Source organism: Manis javanica, chromosome 2 (assembly GCF_040802235.1).
Source record: "Manis javanica isolate MJ-LG chromosome 2, MJ_LKY, whole genome shotgun sequence".
Lineage (NCBI taxonomy): Eukaryota > Metazoa > Chordata > Mammalia > Pholidota > Manidae > Manis > Manis javanica.
The window spans coordinates 84,657,998-84,683,799 of NC_133157.1; the positions used below are offsets into that span (position 1 = coordinate 84,657,998).

At 38.6% G+C, this 25,802-nt stretch overlaps 1 protein-coding gene across 12 annotated transcripts in view; it reads right to left on the reverse strand.

Annotated features, from left to right (window-relative positions):
• FANCC (FA complementation group C) overlaps positions 1–25,802 on the reverse strand; it is a 319,450-nt gene that overhangs the window by 61,721 nt on the left and 231,927 nt on the right. For all 12 annotated transcript variants that reach the window (XM_036991264.2, XM_036991263.2, XM_036991262.2 and 9 more), the window contains 2 exons: positions 5,628–5,741; positions 4,670–4,734 (listed from right to left, as the gene is read on the reverse strand). In XM_036991264.2, coding sequence (XP_036847159.2) covers positions 4,670–4,734; positions 5,628–5,741 — 179 coding nt within the window. The remainder of the gene's footprint in view (positions 1–4,669; positions 4,735–5,627; positions 5,742–25,802) is intronic.

A 25,802-nucleotide genomic window follows, 5' to 3' on the forward strand; every position in this document is an offset into this window, starting at 1 on the left:
ATTTAGTCTCCTTAGTAGTTACAGATCTTTTCAGGTTTTTAAATTTATTATTCAGACATGGTAGGTTGTGTATTTATTAAAAAATTAATCCATTTCTTCCATGTTCATGTAATATAACTGTTGATAGTAGTTTTATATGAGTCTTTTTACTTCTGTGGCATCAGTTATACTGTCTCCTCTTTCATTTCTGATATTTGTTAGCTGAAACTTGTTTTTCTTAGAAAATTTTCTAAGGGCTTGTCAATTTTATCAATAATTTTTTTGGTATCATTAATCTACAATTAATTACATGAAGAACATTATGTTTATTAGGCTCCCCCCTTCACCAAGTACCCCCACAAACGCCATTACAGTCACTGTCCATCAGCTGCAGAATCCCTACTCATCTTCTCTGTGTTATACAGCCCTCCGCATCCCCCCACCCCAACATTACACATGCTAATCGTAATGCCCCCCTTTCTTTTTCCCCGCCCTTATCCCTCCCTTCCCACCCATCCTCCTCAGTCCCTTTCCCTTTGGTAACTGTTAATCCATTCTTGGGTTCTGTGATTGTGCTGCTGATTTGTTCCTTCAGTTTTTCTTTGTTCTTATACTCCACATATGAGTGAAATCATTTGGTAGTTGTCTCTCTCTGACTGGCTTATTTCATTGAGCATAATACCCTCTAGCTCCATCCATGTTGTTGCAAATGGTAGGATTTGTCTTCTTCTTATGGGTGAATAATATTCCATTGTGTATATGTACCACATCTTCTTTATCCATTCATCTACTGATGGACACTTAGGTTGCTTCCATTTCTTGGCTATTGTAAATAGTGCAGCAATAAACATAGGGGTGCATCTGTCTTTTTCAAACTGGACTGGGACATTCTTAGGGTAAATTCCTACAAGTGGAATTCCTGGGTCAAATGGTATTTCTATTTTGAGCATTTTGAGGAATCTCCATAGTGCTTTCCACATGGTTGAACTAATTTACATTCCCACCAGCAGTGTAGGAGGGTTCTCCTTTTTCCACAACCTAGCCAACATCTGATGTTGTTTGTCTTTTGGATGGTGGTGATCCTAACTGGGGTGAGGTGATATCTCATTGTGGTTTTAATTTGCATTTCTCTGATGATAAGCCAATGTGGAGCATCTTTTCATGTGTCTGTTGGCCATCTGAATTTCTTCTTTAGAGAACTGTCTAGTCAGCTCCTCTGCCATTTTTTAATTGGATTATTTGATTTTTGTTTGTTGAGGCATGTGAGCTCTTTATATATTTTGGATGTCAGCCCTTTATCAGATCTGTCATTTATGAATATATTCTCCCATACTATAGGATACCTTTTTGTTCTATTGATGGTGTCCTTTGCTGTACAGAAGCTTTTCGGCTTGATATAGTCCCACTTGTTCATTTTTGCTTTTGTTTCCCTTGCCTGGGGAGATATGTTCATGGAGAAGTCACTCATGTTTATGTCTGAGAGATATTTGCCTATGTTTTTTTCTAAGAGTTTTATGGTTTCATGACTTACATTCAGGTCTTTGATCCATTTCAAATTTACTTTTGTGTATGGGGTTAGACAGTAATCCAGTTTCATTCTCTTATATGTAGCTGTCCAGTTTTGCCAGCACCATCTGTTGAAGAGACTGTCATTTCCCCATTGTATGTCTATGGCTCCTTTATTGAATATTAATTGACCACATATGTTTGGGTTAATGTTTGGAGTCTCTATTCTGTTCCACTGGTCTGTGGCTCTGTTCTTGTGTCAGTACCAAACTGTCTTGATTACTGAGGCTTTGTAGTAGAGCTTGAAGTTGGGGAGCGAGATCCTCCCCACTTTATTCTTCCTTCTCAGGATTGGTTTGGCTATTCGGGGTCTTTGGTGGTTCTATATGAATTTTAGAACTATTTGTTCCAGTTCGTTGAAGAATGCTGTTTGTAATTTGATAGAGATTGCATCAAATCTGTATATTGCTTTGGGCAGGATGGCCATTTTGATGATATTAATTCTTCCTAGCCAGGAGCATGGGATGAATTTCCATTTGTTAGTGTTCTCTTTAATTTCTCTTGTCTTATAGTTTTCCTTTATCATATATTAATTGACCGTATATGCTTGAGTTTATATCTGTGCTCTCTATTCTGTTCCACTGGTCTTTGGGTGTGTTCTTGTGCCAGTACCAAATTGTCTTGATTACTGTGGCTTTGTAGTTGAGCTTGAAGTCAGAGAACGTAATTCCCCCAGCTATGTTCTTCCTTCTCAGGATTGGTTTGGGTATTCAGAGTCTTTTGTGTTTCCATATGAATTTTAGAACTATTTGCTCTAGTTCATTGAAGAATGCTGTAGGTATTTTAATAGGTAATGCATTGAATATATACATTGCTTTAGGCAGGATGGCCATTTTGACAATATTAGTTCTTCCCCAAGAGCATGGGATGAATTTCCATGTGTTAGTGTCCTCTTTAATTTCTCTTGAGTGTCTTGTAGTTTTCAGGGTATAGGTCTTTCACTTCCTTGGTTAGGTTTATTCCTAGGTATTTTATTCTTTTTGATGGTATTGTGAATGGAAGTGTTTTCCTGATTTCTCTTTCTGCTAGTTCTTCATTAGTATATAGGAAAGCAACAGATTTCTGTGTATTAATTTTGTATCCCGCAACATTGCTGAATTCAGATATTAGATCTAATAGTTTTCAAATGGTTTCTTTTAGGGTTTTTTATGTACAATATCAGGTCATCAGCAAACAGGAACAGTTTGACTTCTTCCTTGCCAATCTGGATGCCTTTTATTTCTTTGTGTTGTCTGATTGCCGTGGACCTCCGGAAGTATGTTGAATAAAAGTGCGGAGAGTGGGCATCCTTGTCTTGTTCCTGATCTTAAAGGAAAAGCTTTCAGCTTCTCACTGTTAAGTATGATGTTGGCTGTGGGTTTGTCATATATGGCCTTTATGATGTTGAGGTACTTGCCCTCTATACCCATTTTGTTGAGAGTTTTTATCATGAATGGATGTTGAATTTTGTTGAATGGTTTTTCAGTATCTATGGAGATGATCATGTGGTTTTTGTCCTTTTTGTTAATGTAGTAGTGGATGATGTTGATGGATTGTCGAATGTTGTACCATCCTCGCATCCCTGGGATAAATCCCACTTGATCATGATGGATGATCTTTTTGATGTATTTTTGAATTCGGTTTGCTAGTATTTTGTTGAGTATTTTTACATCTATGTTCATCAGGGATATTGGTCTGTAATTTTCTTTTTTTTGTGGTGGCTTTGCCTGGTTTTGGTATTAGAGTGATGTTGGCCTCATAAAATTAGTTTGGGAATATTCCCTCCTCTTCTACTTTTGGAAAACTTTAAGGAGGATGGTTATTAGGTCTTCATTAAATGTTTGATAAAATTCAGCAGTGAAACTACCTGGTCTGGCGGTTTTGTTCTTCGGTAGTTTTTTGACTACAATTCAATTTCTTTGTTGGTAATTGGTCTATTCAGGTTTTTTGTTTCTTCCTGGGTCAGCTTTAGAAGGTTGTATTTTTCTAGAAAGTTGTCCATTTCTTCTAGGTTATCTAGTTTGTTACCATATAATTTTTCATAGTATTCTCTCATAATTCTTTGTATTTCTGTGCTGTCTGTGGTCATTTTTCCTTTCTCATTTCTGATTCTGTTCATGTGTGTAGACTCTCTTTTTTTCTTGATAAGTGTGGCTAGGGGTTTATCTATTTTGTTTATTTTTTTGAAGAACCCACTCCTGCTTTCATTGATTCTTTCTATTGTTTTATTCTTCTCAATTTTATTTATTTCTGCTTTAATCTTTAATATGTCCCTCCTTCTACTGACATTGGGCCTCATTTGTTCTTCCTTTTCTAGTTTCATTAATTCATTCATTAAAGTTCTTAATTTTAATGAAGTCCTATTTATTGGCCTTCAGTCTACTTTTTCTTTGTTGTTTGTGCTTTTGGTACCATATCTAAAAAAGTCACTCCCAAAGCCAATGTTCTGAAGATTTTCTCCAGTGTTTTTATCTAAGAGTTTTACAGTTTACTTTAAAGGTTGGATGCAAAGGATTCCTAAAGGCTGAGAGCAAAGACCACTTCTCATACAGCTTTAAATGACAATAGTTTTACAAGAAAAAAAATCACAAAATCTCTTGTTCTCTGGCTCTCCTAGTTAATGATTTATGAAAAAGAAATGCTCACTGTTGAAAACAACTTTGAATTCTTTCACATAGTGAAGAAACATTTTGTAATGTGATTAACTGCCTTTTAATTTGTCTGAATCTATTTGTTTAGTCTAGAATTTGGAGTATCATGTTTCTTACAATAGGTCATATGTGCACATAAAGCATCTACTACCTCATAAATATGCTAATTGTGGCATGCGCAAATTATACACACACACACTGAACTGGGTGCTTCTTGCATTTTGTGTTCCCTCCTGCATGTGTAGGACTTTTCACTCAATGGGTGTGCAAGAGTTGGTACATGACTTCTTATCCTAAGTGAGCTGGAAATAGTAATTAAAAACAGTTTGATAAAACACACCAATTTGCCATGGATTTCACTAAAGTAATCTCTCCGCATAGAATATACCCATAACTATGAACACACATTTCCTAAGAATTACAAAATTTTTCTCTCATAACTGAACTGATACATTTTGAAACTTGAGAAGGGGGATGTTTAGTTTAACACCTACCGCCTTTGAGTGTTATATCCATTAAGATGATTCTCTCTGAGTTCAGACACTAATGATAAAACCATCTGTAAAACAAAATCAGTTGCAGGTTAACATACTGCAAACAGGATTACATCAGCTCTGTTCTTCTTGGTGTGAGTGGTATTTCCATTGAGATTCCCCACCTTCCCCAAACCATCCGCTCCTTGTTTTACTTTGTCAAAGTGAAAGGAGAGCAGTGCCAAGTCACTTTTACTAATAGCTTAGATTTTATGTTTAATGTCTATTATTCTGCATTCCTATTTAAGCCAATGAAAAATAGGTCATTAATTTCCTAGGAATTAAAACCAAACCCATTAAAAATAAAGCCACATTATAATTAGTTTTTTCTCTCTTAATTTAGTTATTTTAAAAAATGCTATTCATATATAAGCTTCCAAAACCAGAATAGTTAACTAATATTAAAAAATCTCTTAACATTTAACATTTTTTAGAAAAGCCATATTAACATCATAAATTTAAATTTCTTGAAGTTAGCTAAAATTTAAGGCAGAAAAAAACACAGCTTTAATACTAAGATGTAATATATAATACTATTTACAACATTTTTAATTGAAATTTTTGCTTTAACATACAATTTTTGTCAGGTTATTTTAAACGTAAACTTCGTCCAACAGCAATAGGTGTGTTTACATTGGTTAAGAAAACTTCTTCTCCCAAAAATCTTTGAGAGAATAAATGAGATGTGTTAAGAGACTAGAGAGATTGGTTGATTTAGAATCTCTTCAGGTCTCCTTCTTCTTCCTCATAATCTGCTGTTTCACATTTCTTCCTTACATGGCCAAAAATCCACCCCAGGTAGGAAGACATAAACATAGAAAAGTTAAACACCTCTTCCAGATGAGTGAAATATTACCCTTTTTGCTGATGGTACATTAAGCAATGAAAATTTCAGTATTAGTAAATTAAAATTACTCACATTTTTAAGCAAACCAGGATAGTAATCTGCAGGTGCAAACCCAAGATCTTGAGCAAAAAGACCAGCTTCTTTCATATCAACTCTGCAGGCTGTCAGTATGTGACATAACAACCCCTTAGAAACAAACAGAAAGTTCTTAAAAGTGAATGCAAGTACCTGCTACATATAATGCCTAGAGTCCAGGTCATTTGTAAATGGGGCGATCTCTATGAAATGAGTAAGCTTAATTTGTTTGAGTATCCAGTTCACTTTGGTTCAAGCTATAAAGAAGAAACTAGTTACCATTAAAATTATTACATTAAAAATAAGTAAATTTAAACAGATGTTAACAATGAAATAAAAGTCTATAATAAATGAACAGTGCTTTAACTATATTAAGAATGTGACCTTTGTTTTCAAACTCATCAAAATATTTTTATCAAAATAGATGGTTTAATACATGACAAGCACACACCACAGATTTCTAGAGAAAGGTAAGATTCTGCAAAAAATGATGCTGAGAAACCTGAAAAAAATTAGATCTTCAGCTTATGTTATTCATCAAAATATAATTGAATTTAATGTAAATAAAAGAAATCAATATAAAATTGAAACAAAAAAATAAACAAGAAGAAAATACAAGTACTTTTCACAGGTGTGAATGGGAAAGAATTTTCTAAACTGAAAACTGAGGAAGCAAATCATTGGTAGTTCTAAACAAAAGTAAAACATTGTGGTTTTTAGACAATAACACAAGCACAAACTAGGAATAATATTAACAATAAATAATTTGTAATACACAAATACACAAATCATATGTAATCAAATTAATGTAAAAATATGGTACAACAAACACCAAAAGTGTAAAAAATGAGTCTGAACAGATTCATTGGAGAAAATGCAAATGACCAAGAAACACATGGGTAAACGGTCATCCTCATAATCAAAAAGGGGAAGTGTAAACTTCAGCATATCATTTTTCTCTTAATGGAAGAAAGATTTTTGAACACCAAATGCCAGCCTGACAGTTTGCGTAAGCTCGGAGGAGAGTGTAGATGCACATACATACACCAGCGCCGCTGTGACCCACACAGGCCCCCACAGGGATGGGCGGGTGCACCATGGCCACGGCCACAGCCACCCCATGCATGGACTGCCATCGCCATGCCACCCGGAGGTTTGCCACCTCCACAGAGATGCCTTATAGGCTGATAGACGCCTGCCTTATAGAATGCAACTTGAAAATACATATTAAAGGTTTTAAAAGCATTCAAAATTTTTAATGTATCTGGCATATATTTAAGGAAATAAACCCAAGTATGACAGTGGGGATTATGCTCAAAGGCATCCACTACGATGTTATTTCTCATGGTGAATATGTCCCTCAGCAGGGAATTGTTTATCTATTATTATACCCTCACACAGTGGCTCACCGTAAGCCATTAAGATGCTTGTAAAGAATTTATTAAAGCATTTTAAATGGTTATATTATAATGTCAAATGAAGAAAGATGCAAAATTTAAAACACAGAAATAATCTCATCAGTATAAAAATAATCCATACATGGGAATAAAGAAAATAAGACCAAATGTTAACAGTCTCTGGGATGATGCTATTGTACATATGTAGTTTCTTTCTTCTTTTAACTTTAGTACATTTTCCAGTTCCCTATATGTTTATGTACTACTTAACAATCAGAAAAACATTTACTTTTTGAAAAAGTATTGCTCTGGAAACATTTAATTTTTTTAACAACACCTTTAATTTTGAGACATAATTGATACTATAAAATTCACCCCTTTCAAGTGTACAACCCAGTAGTTTTTAGTATGTTCACTAGGAAGTGGTCATGCTTCATTTATTTTTAAAGTCCTGAACTGTATTTTGTGAGTATTCATTACAAGATAACGTAGGTACACATAAGTATGTGTGTGAGTTCACCTGTAGGTACCTGTGTGAGGGCATATGTGTGCCCAAGCTCACCCATAAATACTCAAGGGGGCAGTCGAATCTGGGAAGAGGTTCCAACAGCTCTGTCAGGTGTGGGCCCACAACAGGCACACCACCACCAGGTGGGTATCACTAATCCACCATGGCCCTAGTTTCAACTTTATCATAACTACCGCACACACTCAAAAATATAAAATAGTATGATGAATTTCATCCAGCATCAAACTCAGTAAAGTGATGGAAACACTGAAGACGCTTCCTGTGCCACTTCTTCCATTCCCACCACATTTCCACCCTAGTCCCTCCGCCTGAGGAAACCTGCCCTAGATCTGGTGTGCACCCTGTTGTGTAGACCATGGCTCTTTCCATCCTTGAGTTCAGACCTGACTCCCTATCCTCAAAGCAGAACTCCTGGCAGCACTACTAATAGAGGTAGAAACCTGCCGGCCCCACAACAGATCCCACCTACTGTTTTCAAATTAGGAAAGTTCGTATCAAGTTAACAGAGTTGTTTTGATATATTACTACTTGGTAGATGTTTAAAAAGTTTAAAAACCCAACAACATGTATAATGTGATTTACAAAAATGCATCCATTGGTAGTAATCAAGACAGTTTGGTACTGGCACAAGAACAGAGCCACAGACCAGTGGAACAGAATAGAGACTCCAAACATTAACCCAAACATATATGGTCAATTAATATTAGATAAAGGAGTCATGGACATACAATGGGGAAATGACAGTCTCTTCAACAGATGGTGCTGGCAAAACTGGACAGCTACATGTAAGAGAATGAAACTGGATCACTGTCTAACCCCATACACAAAAGTAAATTTGAAATGGATCAAAGACCTGAATGTAAGTCACGAAACCATAAAAATCTTAGAAAAAAACAGAGGCAAATATCTCTTAGACATAAACATAAGCGACTTCGTCATGAACATATCTCCCCAGGCAAGGGAAACAAAAGCAAAAATTAACAAGTAGGACTATATCAAGCTGAAAAGCTTCTGTACAGCAAAGGACACCATCAATAGAACAAAAAGGTATCCTACAGTATGGGAGAATATATTCATAAATGACAGATCTGTTAAAGGGCTGACATCCAAAATATATAAAGAGCTCACGCACCTCAACAAACAAAAAGCAAATAATCCAATTAAAAAATGGGCAGAGGAGCTGACTAGACAGTTCTGTAAAGAAGAAATTCAGTTGGCCAACAGACACATGAAAAGATGCTCCACATTGCTAATCATCAGAGAAATGCAAATTAAAACCACAATGAGATATCACCTCACCCCAGTTAGAATCGCAACCATCCAAAAGACAAACAACAACAAATGTTGGTGAGGTTGCAGAGAAAGGGGAACCCTCCTACACTGCTGGTGGGAAAGTAAATTAGTTCAACCATTGTGGAAATCAGTAGGGAGATTTCTCAAAATGCTCAAAATAGAAATACCATTTGACCCAGGAACTCTACTTTTAGGAATTTACCCTAAGAATGCAGTAGCCCAGTTTAAAAAAGACAGACGCACCCCTATGTTTACTGCAGCACTATTTACTATAGCCAAGAAATGGAAGCAACCTAAATGTCCATCAGTAGATGAATGGATAAAGAAGAGGTGGTACATGTACATAATGGAATATTATTCAGCCATAAGAAGAAGACAAATCCTACCATTTGCAACAACATGGATGGAGCTAGAGGGTATTGTGCTCAGTGAAATAAGCCAGGTGGAGAGAGACAAGTACCAAGTGATTTCACTCATATGTGGAGTTTAAGAACAAAGAAAAACTGAAGGAACAAAACAGCAGCAAAATTACAGAACCCAAGAATGGACTAACAGTTACCAAAGGGAAAGGAACTGAGGAGGATGGGTGGGAAGGGAGGGATAAGGGCGGGAAAAAGAAAGGGGGCATTACAATTAGCATGTGTAATTGGCAGGGGGGTCACGGGGAGGGCTGTACAACACAGAGAAGACAAGTAGGGATTCTGCAGCATCTTACTACGCTGATGGACAGTGACTGTAATGGGGTTTGTGGGGAGGACTTGGTGAAGGGGGTAGCCTAGTAAACATAATGTTCTTCAGGTAATTGCAGATTAATGATACCAAAAAAAAATGCATCCACTGGGGAGCAAGAAAATCAGGAAATTTACAGAATCAAAGTGAACTTTTTATAAGCTATAATTAAAAGGTTCCTTACTAAAGTGAAGAAAAGGCTGGATGGAAGCCACTTGGATATTATTTGCCTTTCTTTTGGGTTCAAAACTGTTCTTTATAAACAGAAAGCAATCAAGAACTGACAACAGCCCAGGAGTTCACCTCTGAGTTATTTTCAAACACATGTGCAGTCTTGGTGACAGCAAGTAGTCACGGTCAGTAGAGGCAGGGCAGTAAATGGTGGCCAGTGTGTCACCCTCTGGGGAGTGTGTACTGAAGGAGCCTCCCTGTTCCCTGTGGCAGGTCCCTTGGCAGGGGGAGCTGGGACCGGAGTCCTGCGTGGTGTTCTGGGGAAGGAAAGCCCAGCCAGGTCTGACCAGCCATGGGCCACATCCATGCGAGGCACCCACACCAGCCAGCCACACAGGGAGGGAGAAGGCCTGGCTTGGTTTACAAATGAGAGGAGGCCAAGGGCTCCGAGCCCAGAGGCCATCTGGGTTTTCAGAGAGGAGGCCAAACTGATGCTAGATGGAGGAAGGGCGGTGCTGAAGTGCCTCACCTCTGCCGTCAGACTTCTGGCATTCCATTTAACAAACAATTCCAGCACGTACATTCTGGAAGCTGTTCTAAGCACATGACAAACAGCAACTCATTTAATCCACAGACTGTGGTATGGGTACTATTACTGAATCTATTAGACACGAGGAAACTAAGACACGCTAAGTTTAAATAATGCGCCAAGGCTGGTTACTTACTCTCTGGCCAAACCTGATAGGGATCCTCCTCTCTATATCTGCTCTCCAGAAGGTAGCCAGAAGCTTTAGAATAACAATGGGAACATGACTAGTCCTCAGCTTGGCCCCTTTGAGGCTCTCAATACCCTACGGTGAAGCCCATACTCCTGTGCAAAGTGGCAACACCTAGCCTGAGGTTCTGCAGCCCCCAGTACTATATTAAGTTTTCCAAAGTATCTCACTTAAAACCCTTTGAATTCTGTTTTTAATAAAATCCAATTAAGCAGTTTTGATTAAGGCATCTATAAACAGGTAGCTGCTATCATTATAATTCACAGGTGATTGACCCTTAAAAAAAGAAAGCACAGCGCACTACAGGCCCAGCTGGGATGAAAAGTAATGTGGTTTATATCCAATAGGAAGAAAATGATTTCAAGGTTATAATGGGTAAGGGTCTGTTAAGATTGTGTATCTTAAGCAAAACCATGCCAAGGCTTTCCCCGGGAAAATAGAGCTTCCCAAAAACCCTCATGTCCTGGGCCTTGGACCAATGCATGGAGGCTAGCTTCCCCAAACTGCATAAATTACTCTGGTAGCTGAGCCAATGAAAGTTAAACAAAACCAAACCAGGATATTCACTAAATTCAGAGGGTGTGACCACTGATTGTAAATAACTCCTGAGTTATGTTTAAAATAGCCATAAATAGTTCCCCAGATAGTATTCATAATACTTGCATAATACAAGCTGACTGTTATACTTCAGGTCTTGGAAAAATGAAAATAACTGAATTGGCAGACTTTTCTTGGCCTAAATTTCCAAAATGATATAGTTAGAAACTGATTTTTTAAAACTCAGATGCCATAAAGATTATTCCCCCACACCAGCTTCTCATGCTAGGAAGAAACATAACAAATAGATTATTTCTAGGAGTAATTTTAAATTTCTTCTTTAAACTACCTGTATTTCCCAAGTTTCTACAGTTAGTGCCCTGTTGACACACACACACACACACACACACACACTCTCTCTCTCTCTCTCTCCTGGGAGGACAGATCTGTAAAGTCTTTCTTGGAGTCACTTGGTGATATGCAGCCAAAGCTTTGAAATTCATATCCCTTTACCCAGTAAATAAATTTCCAGGAATATATCCTAAGGCAAGATTTAGGTTCATGGGAGCATTATTCACAACAGTGAAACACCAGATGCAAACCAAGTACCCACAACATTGAGCCAGTTGGACTCTTCATGGTTCATCCAACAGTGTGAAGAGATATTTCATGGCAGAAAAAGGCAATGTAACACTAACTTGAAAAGGAAGGTGTAAACCTATAGGTTCAATATGATTTCAATTTTGTATGTACAAAAAATGCCAGGAAGAAATGTAACAAATAGACTATTTCTAAGAGTAATTTAAAGTTTCTTCTTTATACCTGTATTTCCCAAGTTTCTACAATTGCCATGTCTTACTGTTTTATCATAAGAAATGTGTTGTAAAGTGAAGTTACATGCTGTAACTTGCATCTGCTGTCTCCGTCACTCCCTAACACAAACCGCCATGGAGGGCCACAGGCACAGGTCCTAAGAAACAACATACTGAGGCCACCTAAGGTTACAGAACTTCAAAACAAGCACCTCAAACTTCAGACCTCCAAGTCCCTCTTCAAAAGTAAACGTAAAGATCGATAAGCCCTTCTCATTGCAAAGAATGATTTTTTTTTACTGCCACCTAGTGGCTAGAGTCTAAACCCAAGCCACTGAAGATCTGCAGGCACTGTCCAGGGACAGAAGGCGGTCCCTACGGTCATAAGATAAGAGAGTCTTTTTAAATGCTGACAAAGCGATCCCAGAGGTCCTCTGCTTCAAGCCTCTCATGTCACTGAAGAGGAACTGGGTTTCTGAGTATGTACAAAAAAGATGTGCGTATAAATGAACAGGTCTGAGTTAAAGGGGAAAAAGAAAATGTGTAAATCCTCACCCTGACTTGTGACCTGAAATCCTGCAAGGGTAGAAAATGCTGAACAAACACAGCTGTGCACAAAACACTTGAAGCCCAATTCTGATTCACGTAGGAGTTCTAAGAACTCTGCTAATGTTTGAAAGCCATTTAAAAAATGCTTATAGCATGAAGGTGAACTTTTCAAGGAGAGAATCTTTAAATAAACAGGCAAACCCACGGCCCTTGTGTTCAGGTGTTCTCTCCTGTCCTCACGCCCTGTATGTATCTGCTCCATCCTGCAGAAGGCAGCATGCAAAGGCAGTCAGGAAAGCTGAAGCAACCAGGCTGTGGTTTGGCGCATGGTGGGCTATGAAAGGAAGGCTGTGGCTCCTGCTCAGGGAAAGCGCTGAGAGCCAAGCTGTGGTCGGTATTCGGGAATTGAGACACAGCACGTATTTTATGCTTCTTCAAACAATTTCTTCATCTGATCATTAAAGTCTTTTGAGAACTTCCATCACTTTGGTTTCCATGCATCTCTTCTCTATACATAATATAAATAAAAACTGTTTGTTAAGAAGGATCCCTGATTCATTCATTCAACAAACATACTGTGCCCTGTACCCAAGACACTCTACAAAGGCTAATGGGATAAGAAGCCCCTATATCTGATGCAGGGCATGGAGATGGAAACACTGCTGACAGAATGCAGTAAGTGCTACAATGAGGGAGTGAGACAATCACTGTGGGAACAGGGCAAGTAATGATTAATTCCGGCTGTGGGGTTTCAGCATGCTTCCAAATATGATGACTTCTGAGCTGCTTCTGACAGCTAGGGGAGGAGAGAAAGTGAGGGGAAGGAACAAGGGAAAGAGAAAGGGAAGGTGATGATGTTGGCTGGGTTACACAGAGAAATAACTGGACAGGGGCAGAGGAGGAGGTGGGAAAGGGGCCATGGAGGTCGAGCAAAGACCTGGTAGATGTTCCTGTCACCCTGCCACTCCAAGTCTTTACTGGATTCCTAGGCACACAGACCCCTACCTGGTGCATCCACCTGGCCGGACTTACTGCTCCCAGTCTTTCTCCTGATGTGTGATTTGGTGACATCAGACTCCCATGCTGGTCACCAAGTATATCCTGCTCTTCCCCACCGCCATTCTGTTTCTTTCTCCCCCACCCATCTCTAGATGCCCAAATTGCATTTATCTTTCAAAATCTCTGTCTCCAAGACTTCCTGTTCCCAACAAGATGCAATCCCATTCCTCTGAAAATGCCATGGTGTCCTATTTGTATTTCTCTCAAAGTGCCTACTGAGCTCTGCCTTGCCCTGTGGTCATCTTTCCTCATTCTACTTGATAGCCCACAGGCTCTCCAAGGAAGGGATTGTCTGTCAATCTTTATATTCCATAGAGCAACTGCTAACTAATCCTTGGCATTTCACACAATTGGTATTCAGTAAACATGAGCTGAATCAAACTCAGAAGAATGGATTGTTCAAGTACAGTATCTGAACAACTTAATTACTGCAGGATTCCTTTGTAACCTCATTAGAGCATAAAACGATACATTTTCCTTTTCACAATCTGCTTTCCTAACTTTCAGTCCATAAAATGCCCACAGAAGAGTGGAAAAAACAGAGCATTGCTGGGTTCTTTCACTTCAAAGAGTTTTACTTGATTTGGTGGCAATGAATGGAATCTGGCACAATGACGCGAATATAATTCCATTGAGAAATGGGCTGCTTCAGTGCTAAGCTATGGCAACCTCTGGGTGCACAGTTCCTAGAGCTCCCAGCCAGGGCTGGGGCAACAGTGAGGACCAGGCTTGCTAAGAGAAGTGATGCAAAGTTACAAATCCGACTTGGCTGTACTTAAGTGAAAAGTATAATTACAAGTTTTTAAAACCCTGTTTCCTGCAACCTTGAAGAGCAAATGAAAGTTTCTGGAAGTTCAGTCCAATTAACTCAATTATTTTTAGCCAAAAAACTTATTCTTCCAGGCACAACACATGTTTAATCTTCAATCCTCTCAAGCTTCCACAGAAGCATCTGGACCGTGCAGTCCTTGGCCAGAGGAAATGCTGCCATTTTGAATACTTTGCAGATTTTTAAAAATTTGATTTTCATTAAGATATCATTGATATACAATGTTATGAAGGTTTCACATGAGCAACATTGAGGTTAATACATTCACCCACATTATAGAGTCCCCTCACACCCCTCCCACACTGCAGTCAGTGTCCATCAGTATAGTGAGATGCTATAGAGTCAACACTTCTCTTCTCCATGCTGTACTGCCTTTTCCCATGCCCCCCCTACATTGTGTGTGCTAATCATAATGCCACTGAATGATCTTCTCCTTCCTTCCCCACCAGCTCTCTGTACCCTATTCCCTTTGGTAACTACTAGTCCATTCTTGGAGTCTGTGAGTTGGCTGCTATTTGTTCCTTCAGTTTTTCTTTGTTCTTATACTCCACAAATGAGTGAAATCATTTGGTACTTATCTTTCTCCACCTGGCTTATTTCACTGAGTATAATCCCGTCTAGCTCCATCCATATTGTTGCAAATGGTAGGGTTTGTTTTCTTCTTATGGCTGAATAATATTCCATTGTGTATATGCACCACATCTTCTTTATCCTTTCATCTACTGATGGACACTTAGGTTGCTTCCATATTTTGACTATTGTAAATAGTGATGCGATAAACACAGGGATGCATATATCTTTTTGAATCTGGGATCTTGTTTACTCTGAGTAAATTCCTAGGAGTAGAATTCCCAGGTCAATTGGTATTTCTATTTTTAGTTTTTTGAGGATCCTCCATATTGCTTTCCACAATGGTTGAACTAATTTACATTCCCACCAGCAGTGAAGAAGGGTTCCTCTTTCTCCACATCCTTGCCAGCATTTGTTGCTCCTTGTCTTTTTGATGTTGGCCATTCTAACTGGTATGAGGTGATATCTCATTGTGGTTTTAATTTGCATTTCCCTGATAATTAGCAATGTGGAGTATTTTTTCATGTGCCTGTTGGCCATCTGAATTTCTTTTTTGGAGAAGTGTCTATTCATATCCTCCACACATTTTTTTAATTGGGTTAATTCCTTTTTGGGTGTTGAGGTGTGTGAATTCTTTATATATTTTGGATGATAACCTCTTATAAGATATGTCATTTATGAATATATTCTCCCATACTGTAGGATGCCTTTCTGTTCTGCTGATGGTGTCCTTTGCTGTACAGAAGCTTTTTAGTTTGATGTAGTCCCATTTGTTCATTTTAGCTTTTGTTACCCTTGCCCAAGCAGATGTGTTTAGGAAAAAGTTGCTCATGTTTATTTTCAAGAGATTTTTGCCTATGTTTTCTTCTAAGAGTTTTATGGTTTTGTGACTTAAATTCAGGTCTTCGATCCATTTTGAGTTTACTTTTGTGTATGGAGTTAGACAATAATCCAGTTTCATTCTCTTACATGTAGCTGTCCAGTTTTGCCAATACCAGTTGTTGAAGAGGCTGTCATTTCCCCATTGTATATCCGTGGCTCCTTTATCATGTTAATTGACTGTATATCCTTGTGTTTATATTTGGTTTCTCTATTCTGTTCCATTGATCTATGGGTCTGTTCTTGTGCCAGTACCAAATTGTCCTGATTACTGTGGCTTTGCAGCAGAACTTGAAGTTGGAAAGTGAGATCCCCCCAGCTTTATTCTTCCTTCTCAGGAATACTTTGGCTATTCAGGGTCTTTTGTGGTTGCATATGAATTTTAGAACTATTTGTTTTAGTTTGTTGAAGAATGCTGTTGGAATTTTGATAGGGATTGCATTGAATCTGTAGATTGCTTTAGGCAGTATGGCTATTTTGACAATATTAATTCTTCCTATCCATGAGCATGGGATGTATTTCCATTTATTGGTATCATCTTTAATGTCCCTCATAAGTGTCTTGTAGTTTTCAGGGTATAGGTCTTTCATTTCCTTGGTTAAGTTTATTTCTAGGTATTTTATTCTTTATGATGCAATTGTGAATGGAATTGCTTTCCTGATTTCTCTTTCTGCTAGTTTATTGTTAGTGTACAGGAATGCAACAGATTTCTGTGTATTAATTTTATATCCTGCAATGCTGAATTCAGTTATTAGTTCTAGTAGGTTTTTAGTGGATTCTTTAGGGTTTTTTATGTACAATATCATGTCATCTGCAAATAGTGACAGTTTGACTTTTCCTTACCAATTGGGATGCCTTTTATTTCTTTGTTTTGTGTGATTGCTATGGCTAGGACCTCCAGTACTATGTCGAATAAAAGTGGGGAGAGTGGGCATCCTTGTCTTGCTCCTGATCTTAGAAGAAAAGCTTTCCGCTTTTTGCTGTTAAGAATGATGTTGGCTTTGGGTTTGTCATATATGGCTTTTATTATGTTGAGGTATGTGCTCTCTATACCCATTTTTTTTAACGTTATTCCCATTTTGTTAAGAAAGCTCTTCCTTCATCTTGCCCCAGTGCAACAAGTACATGTCACCTTCATTAATAGGATAAGTCATTTGTTCCATCAGGGAAAAATACAAGGCTAAGCTTACACCTTGGACAGCTATTAATCACAAAAGAAAATTAGAAAATAGCATACCTTAAATGTAATGTGTTGTTAGAAGTATACAAATTTCTTAAAATCTTAAATGATATTCCATTCTCTGTGAGTGTGCAAGTCATTATTTTCATTCTCAGAGTCATCTCAGACAACAGACAGCTCAAATGAATAAGAGCTGTAATTCTCATTTTTGCTAAACAATCTGTTCGTAGCAAGGCCATTTAAAACAAATAGGTTCCAAGCCATCTTATATAAACAGGAAGACCAATATTTTTAAGCTAAATTACATTAAAGTGAGGTATTTTGATCAATTTTAAACCCATCATAGTTATCAATAGCAGACAAGCACAAACCATAGCATCACCCTTCATTTGAACCCAATTCTCAACTTTTGGATTACTTATTTCTTCGAGTTATAAGCTGTTTTTTGTCAAATTCATAACCCTTGATATTTTCTAAAGCAGACAAAATTTGCTCTCTTTCCCTAGGGAAATGCCAGACACAGTGATATCTAAGAAATATGATTAAATTAGTTTAAGTACTTCATGTCAAATTGAGAAGTTTCTGCTCTTTAATGCAAAAGCTGCTACTTGTAATCAATGACTATTTGTATTGCTTCAATTGATCAAATGTCAAATACACATAAAACTTTTAAGGAAGTTCTGTATATCTTACAGCAATTCAGTGGAGAAGTCTTGTCCCAGGGTATGTAAATCTGAAGTACAAGAAACCTCTGGATCAGGCCAAGAATTTGCTTATTCTTCTTTGGTAACTGAATTTTATTTGTTTGACTGTTGCCTTCCAGGACAAACACAAAGCTTTTAACTTCTTTATCAAACTCTTTACAAATCACAGATGGAGTGCCAAGGATCTTCCATTTTGCTCCAGGCTTTTTCCCCTGAGCACTAAAGATTTCAACAAATGCACCTCCCTGGTACTCATTTTTGAACATTCCCGCAAGAGGCCCGGGGCTTGGGGGGACACGGAGCTCCGGGCCTCCAGCAAGTAGCGTGACTCTGATGGCTAGAGATTGGCCTGAGCCCGACGGGTGGGTCAGGGCTTCGTGCTGGGCCTCGACTCGGTCAGGCTCTTCTTGGGCCCTGGTCAGCTGCACCTGAGGTCTGCGACCCGCACCACAGCAGCCCCCACCCAAGAGGTGCCCTGGAGTGGGAGGGCGCCGCTGACGGGGCTGGCTCCGGGCAGGCCCTGGGGAGCTGCTGATGCATAACCAACTACCGCCCCTCGGCCGGGAAAGGTGGGCGCACTGCCATCGCCGCCCCGCCTCTGAGGTCGACTGGAAGGGGCGGAGCCGAACGGCGCCCCCTCTATACCCATTTTGTTGAGTTTTTATTATGAATGGCTGTTGAATTTTGTTGGATGCTTTTTAAGCAACTATTGAGATGATCGTGGGAGTTTTGTCCTTCTTTTTGTTGTTGTGGTATATGATGTTGATGTGTTTTTGAATCCCCTGAATAAATAAATCTCACTTTATAATGATGGATGATTTCTTTGATTATTTTTGTATTCAGTTTGCTAATATTTTGCTGAGCATTTTTGAATCTATGTTCATCAGGGATATCAGTCGGTAATTTTCTTTTTGTGGTGTCATTGCCTGGTTTTGGTACTAAAGTAATGCTGGCCTCATAGAATGAATGAGTTTGGAAGTATTTCCTCCGCTTTTTGGAAAACTTTTAAGGAGGATAGCTACTAGGTCTTCTCTAAATGACTGATAAATTCAGCAGTGAAGCCATCTGGTCCAGGAGTTTTGTACTTAGGTAGTTTTTTGATTACCAAGTCAATTTCATTGTTGGTAACTGGTTTGTTCAGATTTTCTATTTCTTTCTGGGGGTATTTCTTCTAGATTGCCCAATTTTTTGGCATATGATTTTCATAGCATTCTTTAGTAATTCTTCATGTTTTTGTGTTGTCTGTAGTGATTTTTCCTTCCTCATTTCTGATTCTGTTTATGTGTGTACATTCTCTTTTCTTCTTGATAAATCTGGCTAAGGGTCTATTTATTTTGCTTATTTTCTTGAAGAACCAGCTCCTGATTTCATTGATTCTTTCTATTGTTTTATTCTTCCCAATTTCATTTATTTCTGCTCTGATTTTTATTACGTCCCACCTTCTACTGACTTTGGGCCTCATTTGTTCTTGTTTTTCTAATTACATTAATTCTTATTTTAAACTGTTCATTTGGAATGGTTCTTCTTTCTTGAGGTAGGCCTGTATTGCTATGTCCTTTCCTCTTGGAACAGCCTTCACTACATCCCACAGATATTGGGGTGTTGAGTTGTTGTTTTCATTTGTCTCCACATATCGCTTGCTTTGTTTTTATTTGGTCATTGATCCATTGATTATTTAGGAGCATGTTGTTAAGCCTCCATGTGTTTGTGGGCATTTTTTTCTTTGCATAATTTATTTGCATTTTCCTATCTTTGTGGTCTGAGAAGTTGGTTGGTATAATTTCAATTCTTCTAAATTTACTGAGGTTCTTTTTGTGGCCTAGTACGTGATCTATTCTGGGAAAAGTTCCATGAGCACTTGAGAAGAATGTGTATATCCTACTGCTTTTGGGTGGAGTGCTCTATAGATGTCTTGTTAGTCCCTTCAGTTCTAATGTGTTGTTCAGTGCCTCTGTCTCCTTACATATTTTCTGTCTGGTTAATCTTTCTTTGGAGTGAGTGCTGTGTTCAAGTCTCCTACAATGAATGCATTGCATTGTATTTCCCCATTTAATTCTGTTAGTATCTGCTTCATGTACTTAGGTGCTACTATGTTGGATGCATAGATATTTATAATGTTTATATCCTCTTGTTGGGCTGACCCCTTTATCATTATGTAATATCCTTTTTTGTCTCTTGTTAATTTATTTGTTTTGAAGTCTATTTTGTCTGGTACAAGTACTGCAACTCCTGCCTTTTTCTTCCACTTTGTTGCATGAAATTATCTTTTTCCATCCTTCACTTTTAGTCTGTGTATGTCTTTGGGTCTGAAGTCAGTCTCTTTAGGCAGCATATAGATGGGTCTTGTTTTTTTTTTTTTTTTATCTATTTTGTAACTCTGTGTCTTTTGATTGGCACATACAGCCCATTTACATTTAGGGAAATTATTGATAGATATGTACTTATTGGCATTGCAGGCTTTAAATTCAAGGGCAGCTTCTTTACTATCTAATGGTCTAACTTAACTCAGTATGCTATTTCAAACACAGTCTGAAAGTTCTTTTTTCCCCCCTCCATTCTTTATATATTAGGTGTTATACTCTGTAGTCTTTGTGTATCCCTTGACTGATTTTGTAGGTAATTAATTTAATTTTGCATTTGATTAATTAATTGGTCTACTTCCTTTATTGTGGTTTTATTTTCTCTGGCGACAGCTATTTAGCCTTAGGAACACTTCCATCTATAGCAGTTTCTCCAAAATACACTGTAGAGATGGTTTGTGGGATGTAAATTTTATCAACTTTTGCTTCTCTGGAAATTGTTTATCCCTTCTTCAAATTTAAACAATAATCTTACTGGGTTGTGTATTCTTGGTTCAAGGTCCTTCTGTTCCATTGCATTAAATATATCATGCCACTCCATTCTGGCCTGTAAGGTTTCTGTTGAGAAGTCTGATGATAGGCTGATGGGTTTTCCTTTGTATGTGAACTGTTTTTTCTTTCTGGGTTCTTTTAATACTCTCTCCTTGTCCTTGATCTTTGCCATTTTAATTATTATATGTCTTAGTGTTGTCTTCCTTGGGTTCCTTGTGTTGGGAGGTATGTGAACCTCCATGGCCTGAGCGACTATCTCCTTCCCCAGATTGGGGAAGTTTTCATCAATTACTTCCTCAAAGACACTTTCTATCCCTTTTTCTCTCTCTTCATCTTCTGGTACCCTTGTAATGCAAATATTGCTCCGTTTGGATTTGTCTCACTGTTCTCTTATTATTATTTCACTCCTAGAGATCCTTTTTACCCTCTGTGCCTCAGCTTCTTTGTATTCCTGTTCTCTAATATCTATTTCATTTATCATCTCTTCTACTGCATCTAATCTACTTTTAAATCCCTCCATTGTATGTTTCATTTCAGATACTGTATTTTTCAAGGTTTCTATCTCTTCTTGAAGTCCTCCCTGAGGTCTTGAATATTTTTCTGCAGTTCCGTGAGCTTGTTTATTATTTTCATTTTGAAATCGTTTTCAGGAAGATTGGTGATTTCAATTTCACTTCACCCTCTTTCTGGTGTTTGAGGGATGTTGGTTTGTACCAGGTTCTTGGTGGTTTCATATTCTAATGATTACCATGGAATAACAACTTCATGTAGGCATTGCCCTCTAGTGCCCAAAAGGTCTACTCTTTGGAGCTGCCCAGCCCTGGAGTGATGGTGGGTGCAGCATGTAAGCAGATCTGTACCATCAGGGAGGAAGGAGCAGCAGGCTGCATATAGCAGTGGAGAGCCTCTGTGCTGTGTTTCCAGCCAGGGAGACAGAGTGCCTGAAGCTCCTGAAAGTTCCTAACCTACTTGGCTGAGTGCACTGGAATGATTTTGTCCACCTGTCCTTTCTCCTGAGCAGCAAGCGCTGTGTAATCCTGCCCCAGCACTCCTCTTGCTGTTGGGAAGTCTTTCAAAGTGCCTGCTTTTCTTTTGTCCCAGAGTGGCTGGTTGTGGGTAGCTGTTCTCCACATGTGGCTGGAATCTCAGTCTCTGTGAATATTCTGCCTGTCTTAGCTTTCCAACCCCTCTAATATCTAGAGTACCATGCAATCTAGGTTCCTATTCCCAGAGATCTCCAGGGCTGAGTGTTTAGCAGTCCTGGGCTTCTACTCCCTCCTTGCTCCATTTCTCTTCCTTCCACTGGTGAGCTGGGTGGGTGGAGGGCTTGGTTCCCGCTAGATTGAGGCTTTGCTACTTTACCCTCTTCCAGGAGGTCTTCTCTCTTTCTCAGATGAGGCTGTTGTAGTCTTCTTTTGGGTCACTCTTTCAGGATTAGTTGTATTTGCTGTGTTTTCATGTTGTATGTGGTTTTGGGAGGAGGTTTCTGCCTCACTTCTCACCCCACCATCTGATTTAATTCGGCAGATTCTTTTATTGTACAAAATACCTTTGCCCAAATGCTCAGTTTATCATCTTTTTTTATGTTCCCATGGCATTTTATATAAACATCTAATAAAACATTTGTTTTATTATCCTGGAATCATTTGTTTACTTACATAATATTAAAATTCCCAAATGAATTAAATTACCCACAAGTGATTTATACTTTTTAAACTACATACTATTGTGAAAATTGACTAATATTCTTAACAACACAATCTTAAATCACTGTTTTCACCCCTAGCAACAAAGACAGTCTATAAACTAGACCAACACATAAGCACCACCTGAAAATGTTGCTTCACTGTAAAAGCTGCCATCTGTGAAGTAAAAGCGGCCAGCAATGCCCAGGGCACTGCCGATGAAACAAAGTTGAGTCCATAAAAATGCCTTAGAAAACATATATTAAAGTCTCCATAAAATGGAGATACCCTGTAGTCTCACATGAAAAGGTTCAGTGTCAAAAAGTTTGCAGTTCTCTGTCACATAGACTCAATGCAGTACCATTAATAATCCTAAGTAAGTTTTCTGGTGGAACTTCAGAAGCTTTTCTAATATTTACATAGGAAAGGAAGGCGCCCAGCATAGCACATGCTAAGGGAAAGAAGAAAACACAGTGCAGCTCATTCTGTGAAGGTCAAAAACAGGCACATTAAACAAGATGTTGCCAGGGATACACAGGGCAAAACACAGCTCCTCACACTCTTCCTAGATGAAGGCTCAGAGGCACAGATGGGTCAAGCAAAGTAAGAATTTCACCCCATCTCAACAATTATTCTGTGACTGTTAGTTTGAAGCACCACAGCACTGAGATTCTCCAGAGAGGAATCACCATGGCTGGGATGCAAAAGTACCACTAATGCTTCTAAAATCTCAAATCCTTAGTACTTAAAATTATAAGGAAGACCATGCTCACTCATACTATGAGATATCATGTAAGCTCGGTGCTGGTGCTAAAGCTATAGAAGTAACAAGGTACAAATTGCCCGAAAAGCTGTGTAGAATTCTGTAAGATAAAAAATGTTTCTAAGCTTTCTGTATTTCTCTGTTATTTCTATCAATTAAGAATTAAAAGATATTTCAAGATGTAACTAGCATACTTAGCTGGTGCTAAGTATGCACTGGAATGACCTGTAATCAAACGTGAGGAAAGGACGCCTAAAGTATGAGTTTCTTTCTGACATGTTTAAATCAATTTAAAATCATTTTGAGAGAAAAAAATCCTCGTTATTTTCATCACAAATACTTGTGATAATGCACCTGAATGGTTAGACTTCTTCAGGAATAAAAAGAGGCCGTACTGAGGACATACCAATTCCCTTCAAACAGAAGCGGCAGTGGGAGTAAATCAACCTAAGCAATGCCACGGAGGACAGACAATGCCTGATTCCCAACCTGGGGCCCTATAGCTTGATTCCAACAGTTAAGTCTTGCTTCTTAGTCTTAATTGGGGCATAAGAGGTTCAGCCTAAAAGATCTGCAACTACCATCACTCCTTTATTTCAACCCAATTTTTAGACTGTTAAATGACTTCTGATTTTACGGAATCAGTAACTACTTAAGCCTAAGTGGACAGAGTTTAATTTAGTGAAAAATTTACTGCTGAAGGAAAGCTAACCATATATAACACTTTCCTCCATTACAGAAAAGTACGGTTCAAGAAGGGAAGCGAATTCAACTGAGTTAGGCACAGAGTATTTCACCCTTTTTATAAGCCACACACTGAGAGGTATAAAAGTTCACATATGATTTCAAATCAGGGAAGAAGGCAGAGTAAAACAGTTTTTTTCCTCAGAAAATCTGAAATCCTACCTTTTAAAAAACAAGTGGTTTTATTATTCATCATCCTTCTAAGTAAATGTGAGTGCTGACAACTATGTAGTGATCAAGTCCCTTCATGGCACTGCTGCAAACCCGTACATGAATAAGTTTTCTTAGGCTTGGCACTATTGGCATTTATAATTGTTTTGGGGGGCCTGATAATTGTTTTGGGGAGCTGTCCTGTGCATTCTTGACCTTTACCCAGTAGACGCCAGTAGCAACCCCCCTCCAAGCTGTGACAACAAGAATGTCCCCAGACATTGCCAAATCCCCTCAAGAGCAAAACCGTCCTTGCTAAGCAGCTGTGGTTTAAACACATACCTGCTTTTTAAAATTAGTCTGGATTACACTTTTTGAATATTGCTCTTGTCTCTGGCATAAGATGAATATCGACAATGTATAGGAGACTTTTGTGACTGATATAAATCCAGGGGTTAGGATTATGTGAATAAAGTAAGTTGCTGAATAAATACATGCAGTATAATTTCATTTGTGTGAAAACATAAAACAAATTTTCACATATAAATGCAAAGAAGATCAGAAGGATCTACAAATCCTCCCCAATTTATGATGGGGTTATATCCCAACAAGCCCACTGTAAGTTGAAATAACTTACATAAAAAATACACTGACCTATGGAACATCAGATCATAGCCTAGCCTACCCTAAATGTGCTCAGACGCTTACCTTGGCCAAAGGTAGGAAAAGCCGTCTAACACAAAGTCTATTTTAATATAAAGTGTCGAATGGCTCATGTTATTTACTGACTATCGTACTGAAAGAGAAAACCAGAGTGGCTGTGAGGGTACAGAAAGGCTGTCAGGGCATCGGTCGCTTACCCTTGGCTGACGGGGCTGCAGCACCCACCCCATGGGTATCATACTGCATCCTGCTAACCTGGGGAAAGATCAAAACCCAAAACTTGAAGTTCAGTTTCTACCGAAGCTTTTGAGCCATTGTAAAGTCAAAAAATTATAAGCTTAACTGCCATAAGTCGGGGCCACCTCTAGAGTCAACTGATACCACAAATTACTGTTGCTGTGGAATAGGGACATGAGGTTGGGGGAAGGCTGCTATGTTTGGGTTTATTTTTGTTGTGAGACTGTATTAATGTACTATTTGTGTAATTAAAAAAAGGAAAAAACTGAAGAAAGGTCACAGAACTTTTAAGTTAAACAGAACTTGATTTGAATCCTAGTTACATGAACTTTGGGTAAGTTTTTTTAAGTGTTAGGCCTCCTCAGTTCCCTCCTCTATAAAATGTAGATGATAAAATTCATTTCATAAGATTGCTACAAAATTGAGTGAAGCGTATACATGGGAAATCTCCAGCATGGTCATCAATCAATGATCAATCCCTGGTCATTGTCTGCTATGTCTCAAGTCTCAGTCTGGGTAAGAATGGAATATAATGAGAAAGTGACCTCTGGGTTCTGGGTACTTTTCACCTTCTCTCTCTTGTTATTATGGTAAAGGTCCACCTCTTGTGCTCTGACATCACACATGTCTGGTCCCTTGTAGACTTACTTGACAGTGAGGGTATCATCTCTTGGTTTGCTATAATCAAGTAAGCCATGTAAGAGACCTAGAAGGAGTCTTATGTGAAAACTGGGTCACCTCCCTCAGTGTTTCTCTTGGTATGATATGGAGGTATGTCGACCTGAATCATACGAGTCATTACCAGGTAGGTAGTCCACTGACTCAAACCTTCTGGGTGTGGAGCCCTGGAATCTGCCTCCCACTTCACTGTGCTGTAAGGTTGTAAAGTTACCACACGAGCACAAGCACCTGCCCAGCCCAAACCTGTATATCTAACCATGATGTGCATTCATCTCCTATGCCCTGGGGCAAACTGAGAGAACAGAGAAAATTCAGGTCACTGTATTGCCTCCCTAACTTTGCTGGAGCTAATCGTTCCTCTGGTCTGAAATCTACTAACACAG